General features: G+C 35.9%; 1 protein-coding gene and 2 pseudogenes across 2 annotated transcripts; all 3 read left to right on the top strand.

Annotated features, from left to right (window-relative positions):
- Positions 1-1,026: 1,026 nt before the first annotated feature.
- Positions 1,027-5,073, top strand: LOC145556495 (GDSL esterase/lipase LIP-4-like). Its single transcript, XM_081618152.1, has 6 exons — positions 1,027-1,521; positions 1,607-1,752; positions 3,427-3,615; positions 3,825-3,985; positions 4,209-4,479; positions 4,569-5,073. The coding sequence occupies exons 3-6, from the start codon at positions 3,441-3,443 to the stop codon at positions 4,808-4,810; spliced, it is 849 nt and encodes a 282-aa protein (XP_081474278.1). The 5' UTR covers positions 1,027-1,521; positions 1,607-1,752; positions 3,427-3,440; the 3' UTR covers positions 4,811-5,073.
- A 194-nt stretch (positions 5,074-5,267) lies between these two features.
- On the top strand, positions 5,268-7,406 carry LOC145556496 (putative F-box protein PP2-B12; annotated as a pseudogene). Its single transcript, XR_014091870.1, has 3 exons — positions 5,268-5,646; positions 6,035-6,153; positions 6,755-7,406. The product of XR_014091870.1 is annotated as a putative F-box protein PP2-B12 (transcript).
- A 1,365-nt stretch (positions 7,407-8,771) lies between these two features.
- Positions 8,772-10,995, top strand: LOC145556497 (pentatricopeptide repeat-containing protein At3g02490, mitochondrial pseudogene; annotated as a pseudogene).
- Positions 10,996-13,819: the final 2,824 nt, after the last annotated feature.

Here is a 13,819-nt window from a genome sequence, read left to right on the forward strand (position 1 = left end):
AAGATTTAAGATATTATAAATCATGTCTTATTAGTTTTTTGTTCCATTTGGTTTTTTCTTACTTTATTGCAACTTTGCAAGTCCTAATTTGGTTTACATTTTTAATGAACACGTACTTATTTTTACAACAGGGAAAATTGAAAACCTATTCTATTTCGAGAAGTATTCATCAATAAAATGGTACATGTTTCACACTTGAAGTCACAAAATTCCTTCTAAATAGACACAATTTAATATCTTGGTATTTAAAGATCTAGAGTTGGGTATGACTAACAGATTTAACGCTTGAGTCTAGCAAAAAATTGACCTAGATGTGATTATGTGAAGTCCACATTGGTGGACCATAGATTATATAGAGACAATATTACCAAAATTTGGCATAAGCACGATAATTCAACGTGCATGCTAATCCGTTAAGTTTAAAACCAATTAACTAATGGCACAATGAAATTCTGTATATTGGCTAGGACCCAAGATCCTAAGTTGAGTATGAGCCTTATTTATGAAATATCGACATAACATAACTTTGCCTTGACTCGCCAATCACGATAGGTAAACTTGTACAACAAAGCCCATGCCAAGCATTTTTATCTTATTACTCCCTAGAACTTAAATTCAAATTCACCAGAGTGGCTGAATAGAATCCATTCATTTCACCAGGTGGGGCATCAATGCTTGATTAGATGCCAAGTATAGTAATCGCTTTCTCTTTCCTGAAAAATCTACCAAACAAGGAAGAAGTTATCTTTACGCAATAGCTTATTCAATTAAAGGGGTATTCTTTCTTGACCTCTTGCAAATAATGACAAAAGTTAACATCAGTTTCCCTCGTTTTCAATAACTGGTTGTTAATTAATTTCAGAATTGACAAATTTGAACTGTACCCACTGTTTTATTTCGAGCATGGTTAATTGTGAGCCGTTGGATTCAGTCAAAGAGATGGGATGATTGATGAGAGGGGGTGGAGCAGAGGATGCATATCAGGTGTTCGACGAAATGCTCAAGTGAGAATAGGGTTAGTTTATTTCTTCTAATTACAGGACATACCATTTGTTTATGAAATACCCAACTCAAAAAGCTCTTTACTTTCTAGAGTTTAATATCTGATGATTGACCAGTGATTAAAAAATGAAAATTAATGTGATTCTTGGATGATTACTGTACCCAGAAAAGCCCAAATCTTGATGCTTTGATCTTGGTTTCAGTAGTGGCCTGGCTCAAGTAAATTTTGCTTTGCTGATTACTATTTGAGAAATCTATGGCAAAAAGAAAGATTGAACTGTTAGTTTGAGCCTGTATATTTGCCTAATTCTTGTCAAACCGAGTTATGTTAAGGAAAACCTATATGTGAGTTTGGACACTTTCCCATACTAGGAAGGATTATGACCAACTCTGGTGATTGGTTTTAGGGTAGAACTTTGTTGGTCTTGTATGTGGTCAGACACTCCGTTGTAGCCTTTTATAAAGCGATTTCTTATTACTCCGTCTGTGTTTGTATGAGGACTGCTTCCATAAGTGAAGGTGAGGTGAATAGAGTTAATAGATTTCAAGTTTTGCTTCCAAGGAGGTTATGAAGTTGATGCTTGCTAGTTGTTACACAGTGCAGCGGCATCCCATATGCCACCCCTGTATCTCAGTATCTGTATGAGTCAGCTGGGACATGGGAGGATTAACAATGTTACAAACTTGGATTCTGGCTGGATGGAGTATCAACAGCAACATTCACTGTGGACTGTGGAGACACTGGAAAAGGTTTGTGTTGATAGATTTTCTACAAAAGTTTTTTTTTCTTACTTAAGGAGCTTCCATATAAAAATATATGTTTTCTATTCAAGTTCCTAGATTTGAGTTTAATGTTGTATTTCCTAATAAGAAGACATTGGAAGACAATGACCATCAAACTTAGCTTAATCTAGAGCTAAATATGTAGGTGCAAATTATAAATATGCAAGTATGATTCTCACATAGTCTCACCCAAAAACAACGTAAGCATATTTTATCTCGAGTTTCAATCCTAGTGCTTTACTTTCTCTCCATGAAGGCTACTAATATTTGAAGGCGTGATTGTTATTATGATCCACGTAATACTAATACAATTGGGCTGTGCAAATGGACTAAGTCAATACTTGTTTATATTTTTTTGACACATGATTAGATCTTTACGTATACGTGATGTGTTGTATATCGTATAATTGTACTGCATTAAACGTCATCCTCTTTTCTTTTCTAATGTTGTTTAATGTCAATTTGCATAATGCAGCCAAAAAAATTCCTTAAATTTAAGTTCTTTAAACCTGCAGATTCAGAGTATTTTGTCTATATAATAATGTCCTGAAGATTAAAATATTGTACTCCATATTAGGAAAATGATTAATCATACGCAACATCTGTACTATGGAGAAGACCAAGACTTCATCAACAACACAAGTAGACTTATCTAAAATTTCTGTCAGAGATCCCATTATCATTGCTATAACCTATAATGCTATGTTAGATGAGCTTTTTGAAGTAGCAGCAGGAGGTTTCTCTATGTTGAATGTCCTGTTCATTTATGTGTTAAGTGGTTTGGGCCTGTTTATCAATCGTATCGTTACATCAGCAAATCAGCTAAAACTTTCTATCAAACAATGCAACCTAATGAACAAGTAATCCTTGGTTGAGGATAATAAAGTCCTTTATGAGTGCCACTAGCTAGTCAATTTACTTTTGAAGTTACTAAATCTAGGATCTTGGCAGTGATTTGACTTTTTGCAAGTTGAACATAGCCAAGTGGTTTTAAATTAAAGTATCTTATAATTATGCAACTTTATCTTCATGAAAAAAATATAGCAAGCTTTCATCCCTATCTGGCTGAATACTCCATATTCTATATTAGTATTGGATAATATAGAATTGACTAGCTGCATGTGATCTTCCTGTTTGCTGATAGAATACTCATAGTAAAAGTTTAGATGAAGATTATAAATACTAAAGAACAAGTTATGCTGCCTATAAAACAGAATTTATAGCGGAAAGAAAGGTGAAGGGAAGAAATGAGAGATCAACCTGCTAGGCTTCATGTTCTTTTTGGATTCCAGTTGTATCTCTCAGTGCTAGTAATTCTTCCTGCACTGGGGTTGGCTCACTCAAACTGTGTTCTCTTCAATTTCGGGGATTCAAACTCTGACCCGGGAGCTCTTATGACTGCTCTTGGCCTCTATCTAGGCCCCCCATCTGGTCAGCAGTTCTTCCACAGGCCCACTGGTCGCTTCTGCAATGGTCGACTATACATCGATTTCATTTGTACGCCTTTTTCTTATATCAAACAGCTAGTTGAAATATTGTTGTAAAGATACATTTAGTTTGTTTTTGTTCAGATTTTGGTATAAACTGAGTGGTGTTCAGTAAAAGTATATTTATAATATAAATCTTTTGCTTATCTTACAGGTCAGAACTTGAAGATGGATCTTCTAAGCGCATACCTAGAATCTTCAGGGTCAGATTTTAGCCATGGTGTAAATTTTGCTGTAGCCGGTGCTTCTACTGAAGTTAGTCTATACAACCCTTTCTCAATATCCACTCAGGCAGGGCAATTTGGCCACTTCCAGAATCGCACAAGAGAGCTCAGGGGACGAGGTACTTTTGGTGTTGCTGTTTGTTTTATTCAGTGTTTACAAGAAATTGTTTGAGTGTTCTTGTCAAAAAAAAAAAAAAAAAAAAATGTTTGAGTGTGTTGTTACAGTGCTTGTTTTTATGTTATTCACTTCTGGCTCAGTCAACGCTTTGAAATTTACCATTGCTTATCTAGAAATTATATCATGCTACCCTGCTTTACATTGTAACAGGTAAAGGATCAATGATCAGTGAAAAGGAGTTCAAGACTGCTGTTTATTCAATAGACATTGGGCAGAATGATGTTAATCTTGCTCTTGTAGCAAACTCAAGTTATCAAGTAGTTGTCAACAAAATTCCAATCATCCTCGAGAGGATTGAAAATTCTACTAAGGTCTGCTTACATAGGTTGTTGCATGAGTGTTAGTAAATTTTTTTGTATATACTTTACAGCTTTCATTTCTATTAAATTAAATTTAGTCACTGCCTGAAGTAGATACCTCCCTTTATTTTTCATCAATACTGACTGATTCAACCGTCTCATTCCGCTTTGTTTGAGCAATACTTAACAAAATAATCTACAAGTCTCATGACTGGTTCACCTGTTCATATTACAGGCATTATACAAACTTGGTGCTAGAAAATTTTGGATATACAATACTGGGCCCTTAGGCTGCTTACCACAAACTCTAGCATTGCGAAAGAAGAATGACAGTGAATTGGACGAATTGGGGTGCCTGGCACTTTATAACAATGGTGCAAAGGCTTTCAATGACGGTTTGAGTAACCTCTGTGATAAATTAAGAACCGAACTCAAGGAGGCTTTAGTTGTGCACGTTGATATGTATGCTATCAAATATGATCTGTTTGCCAATCCAGGGAGATATGGTGAGTTTTAATAAATGTTTTCAAAATTGAAGCTATATTTTACTGAATAGCAAGGTTACAGATTAATTTTGCATTATAATTACATCCAGGCTTTGAAAACCCCTTAATGGCTTGCTGTGGCAACGGAGGGCCTCCCTATAACTATGTAGACAAGAAGACTTGTGGTGAACCGACAGCAACTGCTTGCACTGATCCATCTCATTCTGTGAGCTGGGATGGAGTTCATTACACTGAAGCTGCCAATGCTGTCATTGCATCCAAGATAATGTCAGGCGAGTACTCCAAGCCATCTATTAATCTGAAAATTTTCTGCAAGGAAGTGCTTGTTTAGGCTGCATATTGGAAGTTCCTCATAAAAAGTCAAAAGGATAGAGTGGTATGATTACTGACACAGCACGTCTTTAGGATGATCATCCACTTTACCTCTATTTCTGACTAAATGGTCGAGCTGGAAGTGTTTGATATTGTGCGTATTTTCGTATTGATAATGTATTATTATGGAGACCTCATTGGTTTTTCTTATCCACATAATGCTTATAATAAAAAATTTCCAATGAAGTCACACAGGATCAAGAATATCAATTCTTAAGTTTCATATCAGATTAGAAAATTCCGTATTTCATCAAGTAAACTCAACAGTCTTTTTCTAATTATATACGTAGTACCAATCATATGTAGTCAAAGTCTATAACTCTAATTTGTTTGCTAGTTTCAAGTCTTTCAACCTAAGCAAAAAGCAATGGTGACCATTAACATAATATTGTTTGCCAGACTGCCAGCTACTCAGGAAGTATTTTAAGTCTTTTTATCTAAGAAATAGTCACCTTCTTAGCCTAGAAGTTTTCTTACCAAGTTACCAAATATCATCATCTACAACTAGAAAGGTTGAACATGTCTTGTGTGAACATATTGGAGTTACCTGAAGAGTGCCTGTCGCATATCCTTTCTTTGACGTCCCCTGTCGATGTCTTCCGATCACAGCTGGTGTCAAAGCAATTCTATTTGGCTTCGGGATCCAATACCGTGTGAGAGAAATTTCTGCCGTCGGCTTGTGCTGATGAAATAATCTCTCGATCTTCTGTGTCTTCTATACTTCATCAACTTACTTCTAAGAAGGACCTCTTTACACATCTCTGCCGTTCTATTCTCCTCAACAATAATACTCAGGTAAACTTTTCATTTTTATATCTTAGTCATCTGCTTTATTTTGTTGTTCATCGATCAAGTGTTTGACTTTTATAGCACTATTTGTTAGATCAAGTAATTTTTTCTTGGTTATGTGAATTCTTTAACTATATTGTAATGGTGTGGACCAGATGTCGGCTAAATTAGTTAGTCAGTCTTATTCGAGTTTTCAAAAAGGAAATGATGGAAATTAAGGGGCGGAAGGGTAACATATATTATGCCTGGAAACATTGTAAAACGAGTATGACAAGGATAATCAATCTTTTGTCAACTTGTAAAATTGTACACTTCAATTTTTCCTTGTTAATTTGTTATTGTAAAGTAACATTATATTTAATGCTTTTTATATATGTATACACACATGAATTAGAGCTTTGGCTTGGATAAATGGACTGGAAAGAATTGCTACATGCTTGGGGCTAGGGCCCTGATGATTACATGGGGAGGCACACCTCAGTATTGGAGTTGGAGCGCAGTACCCGAATCAAGGTGTCTCTCTCTGTCTCTTTCCTTTTATGCAATCATCCGATGTTGTGAAATGCTGTATGGCATAAAAACTATGTACTCTATATATAGATGAACTAGCGCATGATTTCATACTTGCAACAAACTGTCACACATTAGGATCAGATTTGGTTAGAGTCATGTTTGAGTTGGGACTAGCTCAGTTTGTTTCAGATGCAGGTTGGTTGGATCGAGTTATATTCAGTTCATTTCATGGCTTATTATGAGAAATTACTCTTTGTTAGATACAGTAATTGTTAAATCCATTCAAGTTTAGGTCAGCAAGTTGCCTATTGGACTTCAGGTATATGTAACGAACTTTGCCATGTGTAGATTTAATGAACTTTTTTCAACTCTGTAGTATAAAGTCTTTTAAATTGCAATGCTTACTTGCTTAGCATCTGTTCAACCAGATTTTTCTATTGCATTGTATCTTCTAGCCAATCACTTGTGAATTTCAATGCATTAAATCAACAAATCATGAATGTATGTGCATACCCTTTGATAAATCTTGAAAGTTGTTACGAGTACTAAGTAAATTGAGTTATTGTTGTGCATATGTGCTATATGCATTCTTATTCTTTAGGTTTCCAGAAGCTGCTGTGCTCGAAAACGTATGTTGGCTGGACATAAAAGGGAAAATGCACACCAAAGTCCTTTCACCAAAGACAACTTATGGTGCATATTTTGTGTTTAAACAATCATCAAGGATTTGAATATACACCAGTGAATGTATCTATTTCAGAGGTTACCGAAGAAGGGCTACCTACACAAGATTACACCGTGGTTGTTAAGAAATTCTATCTTAAGGAACCCTCAGTTAGGAGACTTTCGAGGAGGCCTGAAGAGCTTCCGGTTACAAGAGGTGATGGGTGGATGGAAATAGAGATGGGTAGGTATCAAGTTGGTGCTGATGCTGATCAAGGGGTGGTATTAGAGATGAGTTTAAGGCAGGTTGAAGATCTCAATTGGAAACGTGGTCTTATTGTTCATGGTATTGAACTTCGTCCTTTGGATTGATTACTAGGATACATTCTATGATCAGGTGGCGAATTGAAGCTAGCAAAGTATGCAATAATGGATTCACTTGAACTAATTGGTTGTTTATGATGAATGATTTGTATATCTATTTTCATGAATTTCTATACACGTAGTATAATTTGACTTTGTTTTAGACTAAATAATACTTCATACTTGGAGTTGGTAAATGGTAATTGGTATAAGCTTTATGACTTGTGTTTTAAGGTTTTATGTGTTCTTCATCTTACAAAGTTACTCTCTCTTCACTTCTTTGTAAAAGTGTGAGTTTTCTGCAAGTTGGAAGTTCCTCATTGAATGGCACTGTAAGTCTTTAGGATAAATGGATGATCAACCACAAATCCACTTTAACTCTATTTCTGACTTTAGTGATGGAGCTAGAAACGCTTGATATTGGGTGTACTTTAGAGGAATTGAGTGTATGAAGATATGAATGTTGCTCGTACTAATGTATTGTAGTGAAGTGTTGATTTTAGAACTATTACTCTGAATTATGTTAACTTGTGTCTTCGTAGTCTAAATTTCATCTTAACTTTAGTGATACCCCCAAGAATCAAATTTATGGTATTGGTGTTTGAATAATAACTACGTACTAACTATACTTGTTTGTCTCAAACCATTCAATTCAGTATTCACCACCTACCTAATCCCCATCTTAGACCCGTCAAATCCCCATCTCAAACTTATCTCATAATAATGAAAGCTCGACCTTAAATTTGAGGCTTAAGGGGCCAAAATGATCCTCAAAACATGAACCGGGCAAAAATGATGTCTCGGAGTTGAAACGCGCAAATTGAGACAATTCCACCCACTCAAAATGAAACATGTATTTATTTATTTATAATATTTTTTTTGCTAATATCGACCTCAGCTTTGATCATGAAGGGCCTAATGAACTCCAACACTTTAACACAACAATTTCCGTGACTCAAAAATCGAAGCATGCAAACTGAGACGATTCCATGCAACCAAATTTAGATGTTTATCCTCTTACTTGATCTTTACGAGTCAAATTGATCCCAACCTTAACTAAGCACTTTTGTATCTTGGAAACCGAAGCACGCAATGTAAGGTAATTCTATGCACTCGAAGCCGAGGCTTTTCTATTTATTTTTTTTGTTGCCAATTTTTCAATCAATCTCAAATCTGAGTATTTGACCCATAGGGATCACAATGATCCCCAAAAGTCCAAAACCTTATCAAAGTAAGTTATCCTCTCAAGTACCAAAACACGCAAACCGAGGCAAATTTGAGTTAATGTCAATTTCCTATCAAGCTTCCTATCAAGCAGCTAAGGGCTTATTCTGTTCAGCTTAATTTCAGTTCATTTCAGCTCCAGTCAGTTCAATTCTTAATTTTCTTCTCTCATTAGCAATTCATTTTAGCTCTATTCAGTTCAATTCACTTCAATTTAATTAGTTCATTTCAGTAAATCGAAACAGGCCCTAAACGGAGCAACGGTAACAAACCCAAATTCGATTACTCGTCAAATCAATAGGCCCATTTTAACATCTGATAGCCCAACACTTTTCCAACTAAAATCTCCCCCAAAAACCCTACACTTCTTTCTTCTTTCTTCTTTCTCTCTCTACAAAAAATTCATCTCAAATTTCAGTTCGAAGCTCTGCGACATGAGAAATCAATGGCGTCTTCTTCTTCGTAATCGTCACTTTCTCTCTCCAACATCCGTCTCCAGACCGCTCTCTCACCTCCAGGTAACTTCCACTCCCAAATGTTCTCTTTCTTCTTCCTCCTTTCTCCCTCATTTCAACCATTTTGAGCACCCTTTTCTGCGTCATTTTTCATCTATTCATGAACAATCCCCTGAATCTTTAACTTTACTCAGTATCTTCAATAAACCCATTAATGGGGATGAGATTAAGAACGAATTAGATGCTAATAATGTTGTTATTACTCGTGATCTGCTTGTAAATGTGCTTAGAGATCTTAATTCGGATCCTAAAACTGCAATTAAGTTATTTGATTGGGTTTTGGAAAGGGAAAATGGTACTTTGAGCTCGAAAGCTTATAATTTCATGTTAGGGATTTTGGGTAGTAATGCGCTTGTTAAGGAATTCTGGGAAATGGTTGATTCTATGAGGAAAAGGGGTTATGGTGTTAGAAAAGGTGCATTTGATAAGGTATTAGAGAGGTTTGAGAAAGATGGTTTGCAATCTGATGTTGAGAAATTGAAGGGTTTGTATTCAAAGGACCTAACTGGGGCATCGGTCGATACGGCTTCGGCTAGGGTTGGTAAGATTGTTAGGAGGGAAGCTTGGGATGAGAATGTTGAGAAGGAGTTGAGTGCACTAGGTGTTGAGTATACTACTGAATTGGTTAAAATGGTGTTGGAGAAGCTTAGTGAAGAGCCTATGAAGGGTTTGATCTTTTTTAGGTGGGTGGAAGAGAGTGGTTTGTTTAAACATGATCAGCAAACTTATAACGCGATGGCGGTTGTATTGGGTAGACAGGAATGCTTGGATAGGTTTTGGATTGTTGTTGAGGATATGAAAAATGCAGGGTATGAGATAGAGTTGGAGACTTATGTTAAGGTCTTGGAAAGGTTTGTCAAAAAGAGAATGATGAAGGATTCGGTTAGCCTATATGAGGTTGCGATGAATGGGGCAAACAGGCCTTCTCGACGGGACTGCACGTTTCTTATAAAGAAAATTGCTGTTGCCAAGGTGCTTGACATGGAACTGTTTTCCAGAGTTGTTAAGGCCTTTACGGATAAGGGTTTTGCTTTGGATGATTCTATGCTGGATGCTGTGCTCAAATCATTGACCAGTGTTGGGAGGATGAGGATGTATAACAATGTCTTAGATGCTATGGTTAAAGGTGGGTATAAACCGAGTGGGGCTATGCAAAATAGGGTTGCTTTTGATCTAAGTAGTTCTAGGATGAAAGATGAAGCGAATGAGTTTATGGTGAAACTAGAGGAGTGTGGTATGACCCCTGATCACAGGACATGGGTATCGGTGATTGAAGGACATTGTATTGGTGGTGATCTTGAAAAGGCAAAGGATTGTTTCGAAACGATGGTTGAAAAAGGGGAAGCCACTTCTGCTGGATATGCGCTTGATTTGTTGGTAAATGCTTACTGCAACAGAGACAGAGCTGCTGAAGCTTTCAAGGTACTATCTGATATTGTTAACAAAGTGGACATAAAGCCGGAGCATACTACATACAAGACTCTAATTAGCAAGCTCTTGGTTCAGAAGGGTTTCCAAGAAGCCTGTAGTCTTCTTGGTTTGATGAAGAGTAATGGGTTCCCTCCATTCTTGGATCCATTTATAACTTACCTTGTGAAGAGAGGAACTGCGAATGAGGCCATGGTCTTTTTCAAGGCTATGACTGTGAACAAGTATCCATCCACCAACGTTTTCCTCCGAGTATTTGAAGCACTTTTGAAGGCTGGAAGGCATAGCAAAGCTCAAAATCTGCTGGCCATGTGCCCACAATATATCAGGAATCATGCAGATGTTCTTAATCTCTTTTGTTCAATGAAGCCTGAAAAACCTGCTAAACCAGCTGCTGTTGCTATATAAGATTGGCAAACTGTAATTTGATTATATGTTGTGAAAAATATTTACCGGCAAATTTTTTCCAAATTTTGCAGTGTAGCTCATGTTTACTTTTTGTTGAGGATTTGAGCTGAAACAAAGGTTCGTTTACAATAAATTTTATTTGGTAGAGTTTATGTAGTTAATCACTCCAGCCTTATGCCTGTATATTGACAATAAATTTTTTAACTTTGAAAAAATGTTACGATAGAGTTTTAGACTTTTAGAGGCATTGAGCCAAAGATGTATTGAACATGTAATCTAATACGTACATCATAATTTTATGAGAAGAATTGCTACTCTATTCTTCGTGCAAGGACTCGTTCAAGTTAGGTTCTTACACAAGAAGAATATGCAAGACAGCAAGAGTAAACTATCCACGTTGTTGAATCTACGAGTAACAATGGGGTGTTAGGTTAAATTGCAGATCTTCCCCTAATAAGCTGTACTTCTTATCATCGGCCTGTGTAGCCACTATATGTTCAATACATTGCATAAATGTTTTAAACCTTACCACTAAATTATCATGATTTTCCTGCCAATACTTGTAGCTCAAAATTTGCATTTTTGCGCCTGTTTGATTTGTGATGCAATTGGTAACAAATTGTGCTATCGCCTTATCGAGTTATCTGTATGGTATATTGGTATGTATATACATTTTGCAGCTTCATTCACCATTTTCTTCTGGAGTATTACTAGTCAAGTAGTCATATATCTCCAAATTTTGTATGTAGTTCATCTCTTGATTCTATTTTTTATGCTGAATTTTTGCCCTTTGGGCTCAATATACACAAGTTAAGGTGAGGTGACACAGACATCCAAATAATAGTTTTCAACTTTTAAGTATAGTTTAGGCCCATATAGTCCAGCCCATATCAAACTTAACTTCTAGACTAAAGCCAGGTTCAATCTACAAGTTGGATTTCCATTTTTTAAAAACCTCCTTTATACTACCTGTTTAATAAATTTAATTAACACTTTAATTTTTGCATTATTCACAAACTTTATTTAACCATCGTTTGTAACTTATAGATAAAATTATTTTGTAATTTCAGGGTACCAACCTCTTAAAACTCTCACAAATACAAAACATAGTACAAATATCGAAAAACAACTTGATAACCTTGGATAGTACTCTTTAATTTTATGAAAACAAGAGAATACATCTTAAAATATGGTGATGAAGGGTGAATCAAAGCATGAAGGAGATGGTTTTGGACACTAAATACTAAATAGGCCACCTAAGGCCCTTTTGGAAACCCTAGGTAACACCTTGTTCTCTAGGTCAATTTTGAAGCTTTCGAGATCTCGTATTAGAAACATCATCAAATTGTAAAGGTTGTATTTTGGGATCATATAATGTTGTTTTGAAACATATATTTTTATTAATCGATCACATAAAGGCCCATGGTGTGACTTTAGCCAATGGAAGGAGGCATATACAAAACAATCATATTGATTGTTTAAAGGCAAAGTGGACGGTTTCAACCACTCACATGGCCTTCAGGGGTGTCAAGGGATCCATAAGAAACACCTTGACCTATTTCCTTTCCAAGTCCGGAAAAGTCCAAAATTATCTAAAATTTATGGTTATATAATACACGAAATCGGACCAATTTCAGAAATATCTGGGTCCGTTGTAAAAAATTCTCAAGATTGTAGGGGACGTGTTATGAGATCATATAATATTGTTTGGAACCATAAATGACCACTAGTTGGTTATATAGGGCCCATGGTGGCTTTGAGTTGATTAGGAGGTGTACTTACAAATGGCTAAATTAATGGTCTATAGGCAAGTGGATGATTCCAACTACCTAAATGGTCTCCTCAGGTGTTGTGGGGTCCATGGGAACAACCCAATCACTTTTCTCTTATGGGTCCCGTAAAGTCAACAATTTTACCAAATTAAAGGCTATAATACACGAAATTGAAAGTTTTTTGGGCTCCGACATCAAAAAAAATCTCGAGATTGTAGGAAATACATTTCATGTCAAATTGTTTGGAACCATATATGACTCTATTAGTCGATCATATAAAGGTCCATGGTGGCTTTGAGATAAATTGACATTTTAAGGCAAAGTGAATATTTTTAAACATTCAAGTGGATTCCTAAGTCCCGGGGTGTTTTAGGGTCCAAATCCTTTTTAGGTCCTAAAAAGTCGAAAGTAGTCCAAAACTAATGGCAATCCACACTTTAAAGGCTAGCCTTTTGAAATCTTAACAAAATTTAAATGAAAGTGTGGGGTATCCCCTTAGAGTCATATAAGTTGGTTTGGAATCAAAAGAGTCTTATCATAGTGTAAAAAGTCCCAAGAACGAGTTTGATACAATTATGTGATTATTTTAGAATCATGTTGCATTGGTAGGAAAAAGTTACAAGAGATGGTTATTTATATAATCTACTTGGTATCTCGGGATTCTATTAAGGTAAATTCGTGTATGGAGTCTTTTATCTTCATTAGTGTTGTTGATTATTTCCAAATTTATTACTTAACACAACATTCCATTATGATACAGTTGTATATTAGATAACAAATTAAATCAAACGTTGTAGCCGGTTGGTGAATCATTTTACAATATAATATTATATCTCTAATCATTAGTGTAATCATGGATTAGTAGTGCATAATTACATAAAAGTATGTAGTAAGCAAATGGGAAGCACGTATATTTAGAAAAATACTTAAAAAGTTACGTTGCAAAATTAAAAATGATTGAGCGAGTGCTATATATATTTCATCAGTAGAATTCCAGTTTTCATACGTAGTATAACACTATAACCAATCATCCTCCATTGAGTCCATTATATACTCCTAAAGGCTAAAGCTAATTATTAGTGTTACACTTACTAAAAATGGTTGTGCATAAGCCAAAGTCGCAGGGCGTAGGAATGTTGTGTGTGGTGGTGCTAATTGTGCTAACCATTAGCGTTGCCAATGCCAAGCCTTCACCAAATGCCAATGCCCAGCTTACACCAAAGTGCCAGAAGCACATCGACGAGGCACTCGAAACTTTGGACACCGAAGAAAAAGGGTTAGAAACCGACTATT

Source organism: Chenopodium album, chromosome 8 (assembly GCF_948465745.1).
Source record: "Chenopodium album chromosome 8, dcCheAlbu1.1, whole genome shotgun sequence".
In the NCBI taxonomy this organism is placed as follows: domain Eukaryota; kingdom Viridiplantae; phylum Streptophyta; class Magnoliopsida; order Caryophyllales; family Amaranthaceae; genus Chenopodium; species Chenopodium album.